A 17,117-nucleotide genomic window follows, 5' to 3' on the forward strand; every position below is an offset into this window, starting at 1 on the left:
CTGACACGCACATTTGTCACTTCTGGGGAAAGCTGGGGTTACGCATACCCCCACCCCAGCTTTGTCTCCGCCCCCCTCCCCCCACCTGGTTACACTGATGATGACAATGACCAGTCAGGACAGAATTGCAGGAGTCCACAATTTGGTTTTTATTTGAAGCCAGGTCACTTGGCCTGGCCTGCCATGGGGCACTGGGACAGACACTGGCCCATGCCCTCCCTGCCACCCTGTGGCCTCTGGACCGGTCAGCCGGAGAAGGGCAGCAGCTCCTCGTCCCCTGTGGACACAGAGAGGCCCAGGGAGTGGGTGTGGGGCTTGCCCAAGTGTCCATGGGTGGGACGGTCAGGGGATGGGGATGCCTCACGGAGGAGGGAAGGCTGCTTGGACTGAGTTGGGGCCTGAGCCCAGAACCTTCTGCTCCCTGAATGATTTGATATCCTCAAAATGCATCCCATGAACGATCTGACTTTTTGCCTCTTCTGATCTACTTGAGGTGCCCATTTGCCCAGTGGGGAGTTATGGCACAGAAGTCTTATATGGCTGCTGGTCCCTGGGGTGCTCTTACTGTTCTCCTTGTAGCATCCCCATCATTGTTAGTAACAGCTCCGTTAGCTGAGGACTAACTCCTCGTCACTGTGAGGTCTGGGAAGTAGGTACTTCATCCCATTTTACAGAAGAGAAAACCGAGACTCAAGCTGGCACCTGCCCAATGTGGCCAGCCCAGTGTGGCAGTGCGGGAATCTGCCGGGCTCCTCAGCCTCCCCTGCACACCCTCTCCCTGGGCCTGGCCAGCGCCTCCCCAGGTGCCCCATCCCGGCTGGGGTAAGGCCTAGGACTTGGCCCCATTTTACAGATAGGGAACTGAGGCCCAGAGAGTAGATGGGCTGGTCACCAGATACAGAGTCCAGCACTCAGCTCTCCAGACCCCCTCCTCCTAACAGGCTCTCCCACTTGGACCCTAAGAGCCCCTTGGCCCAGCCTGGCACCCCAGGGGGTCTCCTACCGTCACCAGGGATGCCACAATACTCCTTGCACTCATTCTCCGAGTAGAACTTGTTGCCGTTGCCTTGGCAGCCCCCATAGATGAAGAGGACGCACTTCCCCTGGGCAGCATCAAATGCCCAGAGCTTGTAGCTGGCTCGGCAGGGTCCCTGGACTATGGGGAGATTGCAGGCCTCTGTGGAGTGGGAGGGAGGAGCAGGGCATTTGTAATCCTTGTGATAGCCAACCCAAGACACTTGGCAAAGAGCCTGAGCCAGGGCACCCTACTCATCTAGACACCTAGTCCCTCTTTATAGTTTGGGAAGTTGGGGCCCGTGAGAACAAATGACTTGCCTAGGGTCACCCAGATCCAAATGTGCAATTCCTATGACTTCAGGAAACTTGCCCTGGAATTCCACCATTCAGATATCCTCTCAGCTACCTGTTCAGCCGGCAGGTGGTTTGTTGGGAGGACAGGGTTGTGGGGGTGCAGTGTGCACAGAGGCGAGGAGCCGCGCTCACCCACAGTTCGGCAGGTCTGCAGACACGCCCTCTCCGAGACGAAGTTGTTGCCGTTGCCCAGGCAGCCACCATATTGGAAGGTCTCACAGGCCATGGACGAGCCGTTATAGAAATACCTCGTGACCATCCCCAGGCAAGGACCTTCCGCGGGGCCCAGCTGGCAGGAATCTGGGGAGGGGCAGAACAGTAGCACTTACTGAGTGCTTACTGTGTACCCGTCACCAAGCTGGACACTTAACATGCCTCATCTCATTCCGTTTTCATCTCGGCAGTAAGAGGAAGGATCATCAACTCATTTTATAAATGAGGGAATTGATTCTCTGAGAGGTAAAGTGACTTGCCCAGGGTCCTACAGAGCTGAGATTCAAAACCATGTCTGTTGGACTCCAAAATCCACGCTCATTCTGCTCCATAACAAGGGGAGTTACCAGCGACCCACAGAGCCACCATCCCCTGTGTTGGTCTTGTCTGCCCAGAGACTCTGTAATAACAGTAGTTGACGACACAGTCACCAGCACCCATGCCGGCCAGCCTGACGTATCCACTGAGGTCCCACCCCCACGCCTCTGCTCGCGTGTTCCTGCCCCTGGAATATGCCTTCCTCCATAAAACCCCACCTGGATACTTGGACACAGCATGAATTCCCCTTCATCCAGGAAGTCCTCCTTGATCCCCTCACCCCTCCATTCTCTGAGCTCTCCCAGCCCTGTAACTGACCTACCCTTTTGAGTCCATCATTTTGCTCCTTGACTGCCTCCCCCACTTGACTAGAAGTCCCAAAAAGACATGGGTGGTTTGTCTCTGTGACCTCAGTTGCCCAGCACAGGTCCAGAGGTGGAGCAGCATTCAGTGTTTGCTGAGTCAGTTGGAGAGTGAGTCGTTCGTGAACACTGTCAACTACACAAAGCATCCACAAGCATCCTTTCCCCCACATGCTCCCACAAGAGCCCTGATGGTCAGCTCAGCAGGCTGGTATCCCATTGTAGAGATGACGAAACGAAGCTAGGAGGCCACACACTGATAGAGACAGGGCAAGAACTCGCTCCTCATCATGGGGCTGAGGGTCCCTAAGCTCTGGGACCATTCCTTATGCTCCTCTCTCTCACCCCACAACCCCTGGCACAGTGCAGAGGACTTGATTTGCCTTTCTAGGCTGAGTCCTCGACTCTAGCAGAAAAATAAGAGACTTAACGGTGGTGATGGCAGCCAGGGTGAGCCAACCATGGGCCCTCCCTCTCTTGAGTGTGACAGAAGGGGGTGAAAAGGCGGGTGACCATTACCCTCTTTCTTGCTGAAATCAGTCATTAGCTGTTCAGCCCCCGATCCTTCCTCTTCCTGGGGCAGCACGGCCCGCCGGGCTCTCTGGGAGGAAGAAAGAGAAGAAGCTGTTGCCGAGACCTTGCCACTATGGCTCACCTGTACCCCTGGGACATATAAATAAGCCATTTCCTTTGGGGATCAGGGTATAGAGAGAAGCACAGCTACTAGACGGGTTAATGGCCTGTTTTCCCAAAAGCATCAAGCTGAACTCCAGAATGGACATCACAGGATAAATCTCTGGTCTGAAATGAAAAACCAGCACCTTGAGGTATAATAATGCCTACATATCCAACTTCCGGTTGAAATGCTCAAAGGACTGTAATAATGGAAAAGAAATCTATGGATTTCTCTAATGGAATCCAGGGAAGGGCAGCATTCCTATGCTTGAAGGCATACAGGACGGAGTATGGGTGTGACTGGTTTGCATCATCATTGGCTGCTTGCAGAGGAAAAGCCATCTAGAGAGTAAGGAGAAGGGACTCCGCGACGACCCTAACACTCCTAGCTGTGATGGTGGGGACTGCAGAGCAGGGCAGGCTGCCAAAGCTGTCAAAAGGGTCTCTGGGTGTAGAGTCCACTGAGGCAGGATCCCAGGACAATTAAAGAAGGGATGAGCAGGGAACCAGGCAGGGGTCACCAGGCAGCTGCCGGCCACCAGGCAGCCTTCCTGCCCACAGGGGATACTTGGAGTCTGGAAAAATAAAACGGGAGGAACCTTCAACTTTTCTCTTCTCCTTTTAAGGTGCACCTGAGAGCTGTGACCAGGGACTTCTACTGTTTGCCAGAACCCATCTCAGGCTGGTTGCACGTAGGCCTTCCTTGGGGAAGAGGAAGGAAAAGAAAAAAATCATGGGACAAATTAAATAATGTAGCCTCTCAGGAGAATCAGATTGAGCTGGAGAAATATCACCACTAAACCCAGGGTGACAGTAAGAAACAGGAGGAAACTTAAACGATCAATGAGATGCAAGATGACACTGCATCAACATCACAGGAGCCAACAGTGATGGAAATGAATGAAAGAAGTAGAAAGTTATTGGAGATAGAAAAGATTTTGTTGAATTCAACCATACAGTAGAGATAATAAACTGCAAGTTAGATATTATAAGAAATAAATTTACATAATAGGAATTCTGGAAGGAGAGGCTATCGATACAGAAATAATAGAAGAAAACTTTTCCACGTTGAAGGAAGACTTGGGTTGTCCAATTAAAAGGGCTCAAAGGGAATGAAGAAAAATTAATGAAGAGCCTCATCTAGACATTTCCTAGAGACAAGGGATGAAGAGCCTTGTGGCCCTTAAATGACAGCATTTCATGACAGAAGCTACAGAGCAATATCTGAGAGATGTAAGAGGAAAAAGATTGTAATTCAGGGATTCTTCACTTATCCAAGCTGTTGATCATGTGACATAAACATAGAAACACATTCTCAGACATTCAAGGATCCAATAGTTTTCCACCACGTATCTTTCTGGAATAAAATTACTTATAGAAATATCACCACCAATTGAGAAGGGAATCTAAATACAAGAAAATGGATGATGTGATAGTGAAGAAATGATGGTGTACTATAAAGCCAATAACATATAGAGTTGAGGTTAAATCGTTGTTAAAATGGTCATACAACTTAATGGAAATGTTAAAAGTAATTCTCAAAACAAAAGGTAGAAAATACGAACATCAATCTCAGATTATATCCACAAAAACGGGAATGTGGGAAGCTTGGACGGAAGAAATGGAAGTGTACTACACTTCTCTCTTTGGCGAGGGCAGTCATTGGTTATTGTCTCATTTTTGACATTGATAAAGAAATACGGTTTCTGGATTGTTGAAATCTGGATTGAGATGTCAGATTGAAATTTCCCTCAAAACTGCCCTCTCCAATACCTAACAGCAAAAAATGAATTCAGAAATCCCGGTCCTCCCAGTGTTCATCAACATCACTCAAACAAGGAAAGGGGCAAAATTTAAAGCAAAAACTACAACTGTTGATCAAGGAAAGAAATCAAATATTCTGGAGCTGAACGGGGATGGTCAGTCAAGTTTGGCTCCTAACCCCGCCCACCAACTCCCAGTCCTGGCAAGTCATCAAATCTCCGATAACTCTCCCTAAGACTCCCAAATCTGAGAAGAAAATTGAGGGGAACCCTATCTTTTTCCTCTTCTGACAGAGGACTAGTGGAAATCACTTCTGGGAAGAAATGAGGAAAACTGACAAGAGGCTGACTCTCTCTAAGGGAAGGTTCTGGGGCTACACAATCTAATGCACCAGAGGGTGCACCATGGGACACACGACCATCACTGCCAGCCCCGACCAGGTGGAATGAACCCCACAGAGGACATCTAGCAGTCCTTCAAAAGAGAAAGCACAGCGACTTATTCCAACCAAGCTTGGACTTCAGAAAAGTGACAGAACACGAAACACCCCGACCTTACACTAAATTTGGGTGGGAGGGGACTAGGCTCAAATTTAGGGGAAGAGGACCAAGGAGTAAATGAAACCTCCACCCCACCATATCAGAACAAACAGAAAGTCTGGCTAAAACTGACTAGGCAGGAGCCAGGTAAAAAGAAATGGTACAGAAACTACCCAGATCTGCCTCAGAAATGAATGAATAAATAGCCTGAACTAGAGAAAGGGCCCGACTGTGGTGGACACTGTCATGATGAACTACCTAGACTTCCCCTCAGCGTGGACTTGGATTCCCAGCTGCTGGATGTGCTGCTGTCCACAGCCCTCAGCTGTCAGCCCCTGGTGGGGACTGCCTCAGCTAAAGGGAGCCCTCTCGCTCAAGGTCATGTTCCCTTCCCAGACTGGTCAACATTGGGTATTAAGGCCCCGCCCTCGGCCCCATCTTGGGCCAACTCCACGGGTCCTCCCACTTCTAGAGCTCCCTATAGGGTTGGCTGAGGCATTGTGACCACATCACAGCTCTACTTCTCCCTCTGCCCAATCCTCCCCTCGTCCCTTCCCTTCCACAGGGGTTGATCTAGAGAATCCAACCTGTGACCCCAACTTAGAAGAAAACATAACTCAAGGAGCAGAAGAGAATTCCTCAATGGCCTCAAGCTATAGAATTACTTAATAAGAACGTGCATCTATTAAAGCAAGACTCAAAGATGAAATGGTAAACAACAGAATAAGATGAAAAGAGAGAACCCAGGCCTAAATAAACAAATTGAGAACCAAAACAACCTAAGTTCAGAGCTAGTGAATAAATTACAGGTAGTAAGGAACAGAATAGATGCTGCTAAATGGAAAGACTGTCATAGGAGAAAGATTGGTGATACTCCCAGTGACTAGAGATGAAAGCAATTTGAGGGAAACTAGTACATGTGGAAGACAAAGATGCTCCAGGATGAGAGAACAAGAGTTCCCCAGGTAGCAAAACCCAACAAAGGGAATGGGAGATGAATTCCATAACATGCAAGAGAGTTCTCTGAAATACAGAAGGAATGTTATCTGTGAATGGACAGAGCACACTGTATTCCAGGAAAATTTGATACAGAATTCTCAACACCAAGACATGTCTTTGTTAAGATGTTGACTTCAAGGGTAAAGTCTGTCCAGGCATCTGGGCAGAAGAAACAAATTGCTTACAAAGAGAAGAAATATCAGGCTGGCTTCAGGCTTCCCCACAGCGATAATCAGAGCTGGAGAACAATGGAGCAATGCATGGAAAGCTTTTTCTGAGGGAAAAATGACCCAAGAATATGACACCCAAGCAAAATGTCATTCAAGGATGAAGGAAACTGGCAGACATTTTCAAACAGGGAAGAATTCAGGGATGAAAACACCCATGAACCCCACTTGAAAACATCACTTGGTAAAGAAATGGCACTAATTAAAAGATTAATAGAAATAACTCAGGAATGGAGAAGCTGTGGTTATATTTACTACGGATGAGTGTAGAATCCGTTAACATATACAACTATTACTAAATGACTGGGAAAGACAGCAACAGAGCAGAATGGGAAAGGTAGCAATCTGGACAACGTGAAAGAAAAAGAGAAGAGGAGATGGAACAAGGTCTGAGAGCGCCGACGTCTGCCTTTCAAATCACAGAGACAATAGTTACCCTCTAAAAATGTATATAGTGATGCCAGCCTCTTCTATGCTTTTTCATAACCTTGACTTAACTTAGAGTATTCTTTAAGAAATAAATCTCTTGTGGTGAAGAAATATTTATTTGCAGTTCAAGAAGTCCACTTCAAGTTTTTTTTAAATTCAGGTAAAACTGCAATTAATGCTTTTTAAAATTAGAAATAGCAGCTGTAATATAATCCCATTTCATAACAGTGTCTCTAACTCTGCATATCCATCTATCCAACCTTCCTTCTATCTGTCCTTCTCTCCCCATGTACGCATATCAAGATTCGGGAATAATGTGAATGCTGGTCGTTTTGGGGTGGTGGAATTTTTTTTTAAAACTTCTATCTTTTATACTTTTCTGCATTGTTCTCATTCTTTACAATGAGCATATGTTAGTTTTATAAAATCAATGGTAATTTTTCTTAAAAAATACAAAAGCAAACAAATAATATGTTAGTGTTAATTCTATGTGGGAATAAGGACATTATCGTCTTTTTTTTTGCTTTCTTGTATTTTTTCAAATTTCAAGAATATGTTTCTAAATAAATATTATATATATATGTTTCTAAATAAATATTATATATATATGTTTATACACACACATATAGACACATATACACACATCAGTAGAATAAATTAGGATATATAATTTCCAAATAATCAGAGAAAAAAAGAATAAAGAAAGCTTAATCAATATGGTAAAAGACAGGAAAATAAAACAGAAGAATGAGGAAGCCCAAAATCTCGAAAAGCAGCATAGGAGAGAAGTTGGTTTGAGAAGCTGATTGCTCTTGGGTTTGCTGTTTTTTAGGAAGCTCAGTTGACTTTATTTTCATTTATCGAGTATTGAGTATTGTTATTTCATTATTGAGTATTTTACTGCTTTTAGGCACTCTGCTAAGATCTTTTTACATGTCATTGAATTCTAGCACCTGGAAGGTAAGTGTAATTACCCCATTTCACCGATGAGGAGAGTGAGGTCCAGGTGGGGCAGCAACTAGCCCCAGTGGCAGAACCGAGACTGAGCCCAAGTGGGTCTGACTTCAGAACCCACGCCCATCATTGCCTTCTCTCAACCCCTCTCAATGGCCCCGCCCACCACCACAGCAGGACAAGGGGAGCACAAATGAGCGTGCAGGGTGGGGATGGGGTGGGGGAGAGGTGCTCACCGAGAGTGGACTGGGCTCTGGTTCCTGCTCCCCAGGGACACACTCACCTAGGTCAGAGGACAGGAGACAGGAGTGAAGAAGAGGACCAAACTAGGGGAGCATCCTAGACCCAGAGAGGGCTTTGTTTCACTCATAGTTCTAATGCCTGTGTGCCTGGTGGGCATCATGCTGGGAACTGTCTCATGCATTAGCCCACTTCATGAATGGCTCTACCCACACACGGCTTGCTGAGGGTCACTCACTGGAAAAGCGACAGACTAGTGGCTGTGCCTTCATCAGCATCTGCATCATCTCCACTCCACCACCAGAATCATTTCATCAGCATCGTCACAAGAACAGCAACGGCTAACACTCACTGAGCACTTACTAGACACCAGCACAGCACTATTGTACTTAACTGCTTTATCTCATTGACTCCTCACAGTGACTTACACGGGAGGCATTATCATCCCCATTTTACAGATGAGGCAAATGAGGCTCTGGGAGGTTGACAAGCCAGGAGCCACACAGCTCAGTTTGAAGCCAGGTGTAGTAACTCTAAGGCCCATGCTCTTGACCCTCTGCTACCTAAGAGGTACCTATAGATTCTGGATATAACCTCACTTAGACACGTGGCAGTAGAGTGAACCGTGAATTGGTTCTAGTTTCTGCTCTGCTAGGTACATGCCGTGTGACTTGGAGCAAATCCAGGGTCCCCACTGCCTTCTCTGTAAAGTTGGGGCAGGGGGGTTGGCCCTGCTTATCTCAGAGGGTTATAGGAAAGGCCCAGGGGCTGGGAAGATGTTCTCTGGGGGCCATGAAGGATGAGGAGGGGACGGAAATGTGAGGTGGGGTGGCATGCCATTTACCTCTGTCAGTCATCATGAAGATGGAGTCCCTGGGGATGCCCATGCCCAGGGCAGTCTCCCTGAACTCGTCTAGCAGGCTGTCCCGAAGCTGTGGCTCCCGCCCTGCAAGCAGGGAGCAGAGAAGATGCCTAGAACCACAGGTGCCTGGGCTGGTAGGGCCTGAGAGTATTTTGCCCAGTAATTTTCATTTAGGGGAAGTTTGAAAACTATGGGCCCAATTCCATCTCTCTCATACACTTATGGAAAGATTGGCTCCAGGAAAGGAAGAAGTGTCCCTCCCAGGTCCCACCCAGTCCCCTGACTCCCCACATGGGGCTCTTTCCGCTGGTTCTTCTAAGGGCCTGGGGGCTCTGGAAGTCTCTGGATCTGAAACTTTAGAGATCCAAAGAAGAGGATTCTACCTCAAATGGCAGACTGAGCTCTATCTCCTCCAGGGAGAGTAAAGGTTTCCATCTTTCCCGTAACTGGAGTTTTGTCATAAAGAGAAAGCAAAACTCCCTGCTCTTCCCCACTCCACTGTCCCTAAATCATGGGTCTCCTCCTACCCCCAGCTCCAATGAGCTTATCTAGTTCCAGGCCTTTACCATAGAGCTTGGCGGTGATGGTGGGTCCATGGCGCCGGCTGAATTTCTTGCTCACACAAACGGCATACTCATCATAGTTGGTGTGGACCACATAGGACTCTATGGTGACGTTCCATTCTGCGTGGGAGATGCAGGAAGACAAAGGGATCGGTGGTCAGAAGGCTCTTCTAGCCTGACGTCCTTCGTCTACTCATCATCTGTTCATCCATCCTTCTGTCCACCCACCCCATCTGTGTATTTGTTGATCTATCCATCCGTCTTCAGTCTCTCTCTCTAACCATCCATCTATCTTCTCATATATTCATCATATCATCATTTCATCCTCTCCATACATCAGTTCATACATTCATCCATTTTCCTCCCTTCCTTCCTTCTTTCCTCCATCCATTAATCCATCAATTTATCTATTAGATCACTGATTAACTCACTTACCTGCCATCTGTACATGTATTCATTTACCAATCATTTGTTTATTCTCCCACTCATTTATTTATCCTACCATCCCTCTACCCAAACATTCATATATTCAACCCCAACACAATTATTTGACACAGAGAGCATATTCAATAAACATTGGCTGGATTAATGAATAAATTCATGTCAAAGTCCCTCCATCACTGAGCACCATGCACGCTGTATGTGGTAGACACTTTGCAAATTTTTATCAGCTGGTTGCAGATACCTAACAAGACGTGAAGACTGATGACATCTTGATGTTATCCTCAGCAATCGGCCCATCCTCTATTCTGGATGCTCACATTTATGCATGAATGAGAGAGAGAGAAAGAGAGAGGAAGAGGGAGGAGGAGGAGGAAGGGGAGCAGGAAGAGGGAAGGGGGGAATTTGGAGGAAGGCTAGATGACATCTCAGAAAAATGGGAGGAAAGGTTAGAGGGGCAGAGAGAGTTGAGGCAGAAGGAAAGAGAATTCAAGACATCAAGGCCTTTTTTAGCAAAGGAGAGAACTCTGCGTGTCTCCTGGGACTCGACTTACTGGACTTATGATACAGGAACTTCCCATCGGTGTCTGTTTTCTCGTAAGTCCCGGAGACTTCCTCACAGACGCCTTTCCTGGAAACGAACAAACCAAAAGGAATATATGTGCCAGGCCCCAGGCTACATGCCGGGGATAGAAAGGAGGACAAGACAGACGCTGTCCCCTCATAGAGCTGACAGTTGAGTGGGTGGGAGGGCAGAGGCAGAGGCAGTCAGTGTGATCAGTGCCACGTCGGGGGACGCCAGAGATGCTCCAAGAGCACAAAGGAGCTCATGTAACCTGACACTGTGGGGTCAGGGAGGGCTTCCTGGAGGGAGCGACATGGAACCCGAGTCCTGAAGGATCCACAGGAATGAGCCCAAGGAGGTGGGGAGAGTCTTCCCGGTAGAAGGACCCTCAGGTGCAAAGGTCCAGAGGTGCGAGAGGGTGGAGGGTCCCAGGAACTGAAAGCAGGTCCACTTGGGTGGGTCACAGAGCATGTGGGGGAGGGTGGGGTGGGGAATGGTGATCGCTGGGAGGGGCCTGGAAGGCCACGTCACAGGGGTTGAAAGTCACAGGGGTTGAACTTTATTCCCAAGGGCAATAGGGAGCTATGGAAAGATTTAAGCAGATTTGAGTTTTCGAAAGGTCTTTCTGGTTGCTGGGTGAAGGATGGATTGGATGGAAGGTTCGAGATCAGAGGTGGGGAGCAGTGTAGAGAGGCTGCTGTAGGCAACCAAGAAAGAAAAGAAGGTGGCCTGGACCAGGTGGTGGTGGTGAAGAGGGGAGAGGGGAACAGATTGGAGGGACTTAGGAAGAGAATGGACAGGGCTTGGTGAAGGGTTGAATGGCCAGTGGCAGCTGACAGACGAGTCTAGGACGCTCCCCTCCTGCCAGCTTGCCAAGCTGGGTCCCTGGGGGGTAGAAGTGCCCTTACTGAGCTCAGGGACGCCCAGAGAGCAAGAGCAGGTGGGAAAAGAGGAATAGCGTTGGGGGCGCTGCCCTTGAGGTGTCGACGGGACAATAAAAAGGGCACGCCCTGGTGGAGGACGGCAGAGAGATCTGGAGGTCAGAGGCGAGGGCCTGGCTGGAAGCAGAGATATGTAACTTCCCAGGACAGGGTGGTGACTGAAGCCTGGTCCCTCTCGGCCCTCCCACCCCATCCCCACTCACCGCCAACGAGTGCTGGTCGTGCTGAGCTCCCTCTCCGTCGCTCCCTCTCCCAGCACCAGCGTGCTGATGGACATCCTGTCCTTCAACTTCTTCAGCCACGGGCAAGTGGAGCCCATGGCCACAAGGAACCATTTCCCATAGATCTAGGAGGCGGCCACAAGCCCTGAGGATCTGGATTGGCCTCAGGCCTCAAAGGAGACTTGCTGGGTACCTGCTCCCCTCCCTCCTCTCAACGACTGATCCTTCTAAGAGATAACGTCTGATAGCTAATTGGAGCCCACACGGCTTCAAGGGAGGACAGAGCCCTAATGGAACTCAGGCACCATGGCGAACTTGGGGAGGAGAGGGGCAGATGGGGTCTCTCCCAGCCTGGCAGAAGACCTGACTCCACTGAGATTCGAGATCTGTGCTGCTCACTTGGAAGGGGTCCAAATCCCCGTGCCCTAAAGTCATCACCAACCACGGCTCCCCCAGAGCAGGAGGCCTGTCTTTCTTTTACTCCTCCGGGGATAGGGTGCTCACCACCTCCCGAGCAGCCCATAGCTCCGTGTTAGAAAGGATCTCTTTTCCTGGAGCTGAGTCTGGCACGGGACAAGCCTGCCGCCTCTCTGCTGACCACGTGATGGAGAGTTGAGACAGCTCTCCCGTCCTGCAGGGGCCGTGAGCCTCCGACCCTCCACCCCCCCGGACCACCACAGGGCCCTGCTCCTCATGCCCCTCCACCCACGACCCTTCCTTGACCCTGAAAGTAATCAAAACCCACAAGACGCTGCAGCTAGAAGATTCTAAGAGCCCCTCCTTCTGACCTGGAGACTGAGCCCCGGGTCGGGGGGCAAGCTCTGTTCAAGGTCACCCAGTGACCTGGGCAGAGCCGGGGCTGGAAGGCTGTGCTAGGACTCCCCACACACAGCGCCCCGCCCAGGCCTCTCAGTCCCACCAGCCCCATCTGTGCTGCTTCTCTTCTCCCCAGGATCCCACATGCCCGCCCTGCGCCACCCCAGGCCCATGAGGGCCGGGGACCCAGGACGGGCTAACACAGAGCTTGCAGGGAGAGTGAGTGGTTGAAGGTGAAGGGCTGGGGGTGGGGGAGGGTGGGCAGGAAGAGTCGCAGCCAGGCGTGTGTGGGGGCTGCAGGGGCAGCAGTCGGCACAAAGCCCTCCACGGGTGGATTCTAATCAAAGCATGGACTCCCCTTGGAGCCCAAGAGGACAGGTTCAAAGGTGAGGACATTTAACTCAGCAGGTCAGACAAGAGTCCCACAGAATGGCGGATGCATAGGGCTGTAGCTTCAACGAATCCCAGATGGTCTGGGCAGGGAGGGCCCTTAGGGACCGACCCCGGAGTTACAGGTGGGGAGACTGAGGCCCTGAGGCAGGCAGGACTTGTCCCCCAGCTGCTCGGACACCCCAGCACGGCCGCCAGAGAGGCCAGCCTTACCCTAGAGACGTCGAAGTTCTCCTGCACCTGGATGTCATCAGGCAGGGTCGGCACGGGGCTGGCCCACAGCGCCACGCAGGCGGTCAGCAGCAGAAGCAGGGCCCCGAGACTCTGCATGGCTCTGGGCTCCTCTGCCTCGGGTGTCACTCACGGGCTCGGTCTGGGGACAGAGGAGCCACCACCTCCCTGCCCGAGGCAGCTGTGGACTGAGGCTGGGGGAAAGGGCGTGTGGCTTGTAGGTGACCTTGGTGGCTGCCCTGCTCAGCCAGGACCAATCAGGTCCCCAAGTCAAGGTCTGATTGATCCCCTGCAGAGCCCAGGCCGGGGTCAGTGGTCCTGAGGGACCAGGGCGGCTGTGTCAGAGGAGGCGTTGGCCAAACTCAACCTGGCCCAGATGCAGCCCGGGGAGGATGGGGGAGCTCCCCCCAGGTCACTCCACCTGGCTGGACCTTGCACTACGGTGAGTCAGCAGGACCAGGCTGACTGGGCCCATTTCTCACCTGAGAAACCTGAGGCCTGGGGAGAGGAAGTGACTTACCGGAGACCACAGGGAAGGCTATGGCTGAGCCAAGACTAGAACTCAGGCGGCCTGTCCCCAGAGGTCCTTCTCTGACCCCTCCATCCCCTAGCCCTAGCAAATAATAGCGGAAATAATAATAACGATGATTATAATAACAGCTTCCACGCCCTGAACACCTGCTACGTCCCAGCACTGTACACATGCCATGGAACCGAACTCAAACACCATAACCCCATGATGTGGGTGCTGGTTTCCCCTTTACAGACGAGGCAGTTGAGTCTCCAGGAGGTAAAGTGACTTGCCCGGGGTCCCCCGGCTGGGAAGCGGAGTTGCTGGGAGAGGCAGCATTGGTGGTGGGTGGGAGATGGACTCAGGAGCCAGACTTCTGTGTGACTCACTGGCTGCGTGGCCTGGGGCGAGTGAGCACCTCTCCGTGCCTCAGTTTCTCCATCTGTACATGCGGACCGTCACAGTTCCTGGTCCATAGCATTGTGATGAGAATTAAGGGAGTCAACGCTTGTCAAGCACGAGGACAGTACCTGGCACAGAGTAAGAGCCGAGCGTGTTTATAGCGGGTTCAACAGTGTCCGCCAAATTCACGTGCACCTGAAACCTCAGAGGCGGCCTTATTTGCAGATGTCATTAGTTAAGATGAGGTCGTACTGGACGAGGGTGGGCCCTAAATCCAACGACTGGTGTCTTTATAAGAGAAAGAGGAGAGAGATGCAGACACAGAGACACAGACACCCAGGGAAGGTGTTTCTTCACCCCAGGGAAGTCTTCACACCATGTGAGACTGAGGCAGAGACGGGAGTGAGGCATCTGCAAGTCAAGGAACTCCCAGAAATGTTAGCAGCCACCAAATACTAGGAAGAGGCAAGGAAGGATGCTTCCCTAGAAACTTCCAGAAGAATGTGGCCCTGCTGACAATTTGGTGTCAGACTTTTAACCTCCAGAGCTGTGAGTACCCAGTTTGTGGTACCTTGTTATGGCAGCCCTAGGAAACTACACATCATTCATGAAATTTAAAAATTTCCATGAGAATTTTTAAAACCCGGGTCTGTTTCTCTCCAAAGCTCAGACTCTTGCCAGGGACACCACAGGCCCGCTCAGTGAAGTGCAGTGGTCAGAGCCACTGTCCTTACTTCCTCCCTGCCCTGGGCATGGAACATTCCATACGCATAGCAGCCTCTCTGCTACAGCTGGGAAAGACTCCTTCAGACAGGCAGTTCCAACGGCAGGACCTCTGCTCATGTGAGAATCCGGAAGTTCCCCGCACACAGTCAGTGGCACCAACAAATGTTGTGTCATGTCCCCACTGTAAGAGCCACCTAAGACATTCGCCTTTCACCAGTATCAGGAACGAGTGTGTCTCTATCCATAAGTGAGTGTGTTTCTTTTGCTCCATCACTGACAGCTTGGCTACTGATGGCACCTCCTTTTTGCTTTGGCTGCCAGGAAGCTCAAAGCCATTTTACAAGTTTAATCACAGTAACTGTCTTGGCTTAGATTTCTGAGACAATTATCTTCCCTCTTGTTCACAAAGTTTCTCGTCTTTTATGGTTTGGTTGGTGGTGGTAGTAAGCAGGCAGTCTGAATTGAGAGTGCAAAGAACTGGGAGCCAGAAGCCCTGAGTTCTTTTTGTGACTTTGGGGATGGCTTTCCCTCTCTGAAGCCCACTTTCCTCATCTATAAATGGAAGGTAACAGTCCCTGCTCTGTCTGCAAAGAGGTCAAAGTGCATGAAAGTGCTCTGTAAACTGTCCACTGCCTTACCTGTGTGATGGGCTCAGGGTGTCTGGCTTTGGAGAAACCAGGCCCGGTTTAAGAACGGGAAAATAACGATGAATCACTAATAGGAAGAAAGCCATCTTATTAGGGTTGCTTACAGCATACCACAATGTCTCATCTGACCCTCACAGCAGGCCTGCATTATTAGGGCCATCAACCCCACTGGCCCCATAGGAAGCCTGAGGCAGCACACGGGGTGAAAAAGAGCCCTGGCTCCTTTTGGGCAGGATGGTTCATTGAGCCGCACAGCCTCTCCCGGGGGAGGGGAGAGGCCCGGAGGACCAGCCTAGAATGTTGATGTTTTCCTGCCTCCAGGGCTGTTTGCTCTCCTGAGATTATTAACCAGAGCAAACAGAGAGCGCAAACTCTGCTTACCCACCTGGACTTTGAGCTGCTTTTTAAAAATTAACCCTGGGCCACAAGGATGCAAGGCCAGCAGCGGTCAGGAGGTGCTGACTCCTCTTCCCCCTCTGGCCATCGGGGCAGGAGGATGGAGGCTCCGGGGCCCCTGCCCTGCTAGCGGACCCAGGGGTCCAAGAGTCCACAGGAACTGGCCAGGTTCCGGTACCACTTCAAGGTGGGGGGAGAGCCTGCCCCGGGCAGGAGGCCTCAGAGCTGCAGAGGCAGCCAGTGCAGTAGGGGACAGAGGCCCGACTTTCAGATGAGCACGCTGGGGCTCAGGGAGGGAAGGGGACTTGTTCACAGTCTCCTAGCTTGTGGCTGAGCTGGGGGCCAGATGGGCCTGACTCCAGCTCCAAGGCTTTCCTCCATCATTTATTCATTTGTCCATTCATTCATTCACCAAATACGCACTCCATGCCTGGTGCAAGGGACAGGACAGAGACGAGGACAGACCTCTCAGAGCTCACTCGGTTGGGGTGGGGGGGGCAGGAGTGAGGAGGAGAGAAGACAGGTGGGTCACTGCAGTGGTGGGGGCAGCAGAGGCCGGGGAGGGGAGTCTAACCCGATGAGAAGGGGTCAGCCAGACCAAAGTGCATGGGGGTGCATGGTGGGAGGAGAGGTGATCCAGACAGAGGGAACAGCACCTGCAAAGGCTTAGAGGACGAAGATGGAGACAGAGAGAAACGCACTTGGAAGGCAAAAAAAGAAAAAACAAAAACCGATAAGTCTGGAGCTTGAGGTCAGAGGGGAGGGGGCCGAGGCCCAGCAGGCAGGACTGTGACACCAGGCCCAGGGCTTTGCTTGTTATCTGGAGCCAAGGGAGCACTGGCAGGTTTTCAGACGTGAGTGGCCAGTCAGATTGGTAATCGGGAGAAATCAGTGAGGAGGTGGTGGAAGTGGGAAGCCCAGGAAGGCCACTCCCCAGGAGGTTTTCCAGGAAGAAGGAGCTGGGGCACTGGGACCTGCTGACTGGACCAGCAGCGACATCAAGGACATTGGGCAGAACTCAGACCAGAGGTGTGGTCAAGGTTTGGATCTTCTTCTGTTAATGGTGGAAGCAGGTGGCAGGGTGACCTTCCTTCCCCACGAGGAGGAGGCCTCACTCCAAATGCCTGAGCCTGCCCGGCTTCCTCGGACTTGAGCCACGGCCTGTCCATTCCTGGCGAAGCTGGAGGTGGGCCACTCCATGAGCAGCGACAGGAGGGGGCGTTCTCACTGCCCAGCTCTTTCTAGGCACTGTTACTCATTCTCTACCCCTGTCCCAGGGAGCTGGGCCGCCACAGACTTGAATCCCAGTCCTTG

The 17,117-nt window shown here is 50.9% G+C and overlaps 1 protein-coding gene across 1 annotated transcript; it reads right to left on the reverse strand.

Moving 5' to 3' along the window:
• Nucleotides 1-134: 134 nt before the first annotated feature.
• AMBP (alpha-1-microglobulin/bikunin precursor) lies at nucleotides 135-13,297 on the reverse strand. The gene is made up of 10 exons (XM_058524739.1): nucleotides 13,104-13,297; nucleotides 11,667-11,809; nucleotides 10,512-10,588; nucleotides 9,520-9,636; nucleotides 8,936-9,037; nucleotides 8,088-8,134; nucleotides 2,784-2,865; nucleotides 1,504-1,671; nucleotides 1,004-1,177; nucleotides 135-277 (listed from the first exon to the last, which is right to left on the reverse strand). The coding sequence occupies exons 1-10, from the start codon at nucleotides 13,218-13,220 to the stop codon at nucleotides 246-248; spliced, it is 1,059 nt and encodes a 352-aa protein (XP_058380722.1). The 5' UTR covers nucleotides 13,221-13,297; the 3' UTR covers nucleotides 135-245.
• Between the last annotated feature and the right edge of the window lie 3,820 nt (nucleotides 13,298-17,117).

This window comes from Diceros bicornis, chromosome 28, assembly GCF_020826845.1.
Source record: "Diceros bicornis minor isolate mBicDic1 chromosome 28, mDicBic1.mat.cur, whole genome shotgun sequence".
Lineage (NCBI taxonomy): Eukaryota > Metazoa > Chordata > Mammalia > Perissodactyla > Rhinocerotidae > Diceros > Diceros bicornis.

Bases quoted from the DNA above. Each gene is read 5' to 3' on its own strand.
- AMBP (XM_058524739.1), bottom strand. From the start codon at position 13,220: ATGCAGAGTCTCGGGGCCCTGCTTCTGCTGCTGACCGCCTGCGTGGCG. The intron at 11,810-13,103 runs GTAAGGCTGGCC...GCCGCCTCCTAG, and splicing joins AGAACTTCGACGTCTCTAGG to ATCTATGGGAAATGGTTCCT. The intron at 2,866-8,087 runs GTGAGCACCTCT...TCTTCCTCCCAG, and splicing joins CAGAGCCCAGTCCACTCTCG to AGAGCCCGGCGGGCCGTGCT.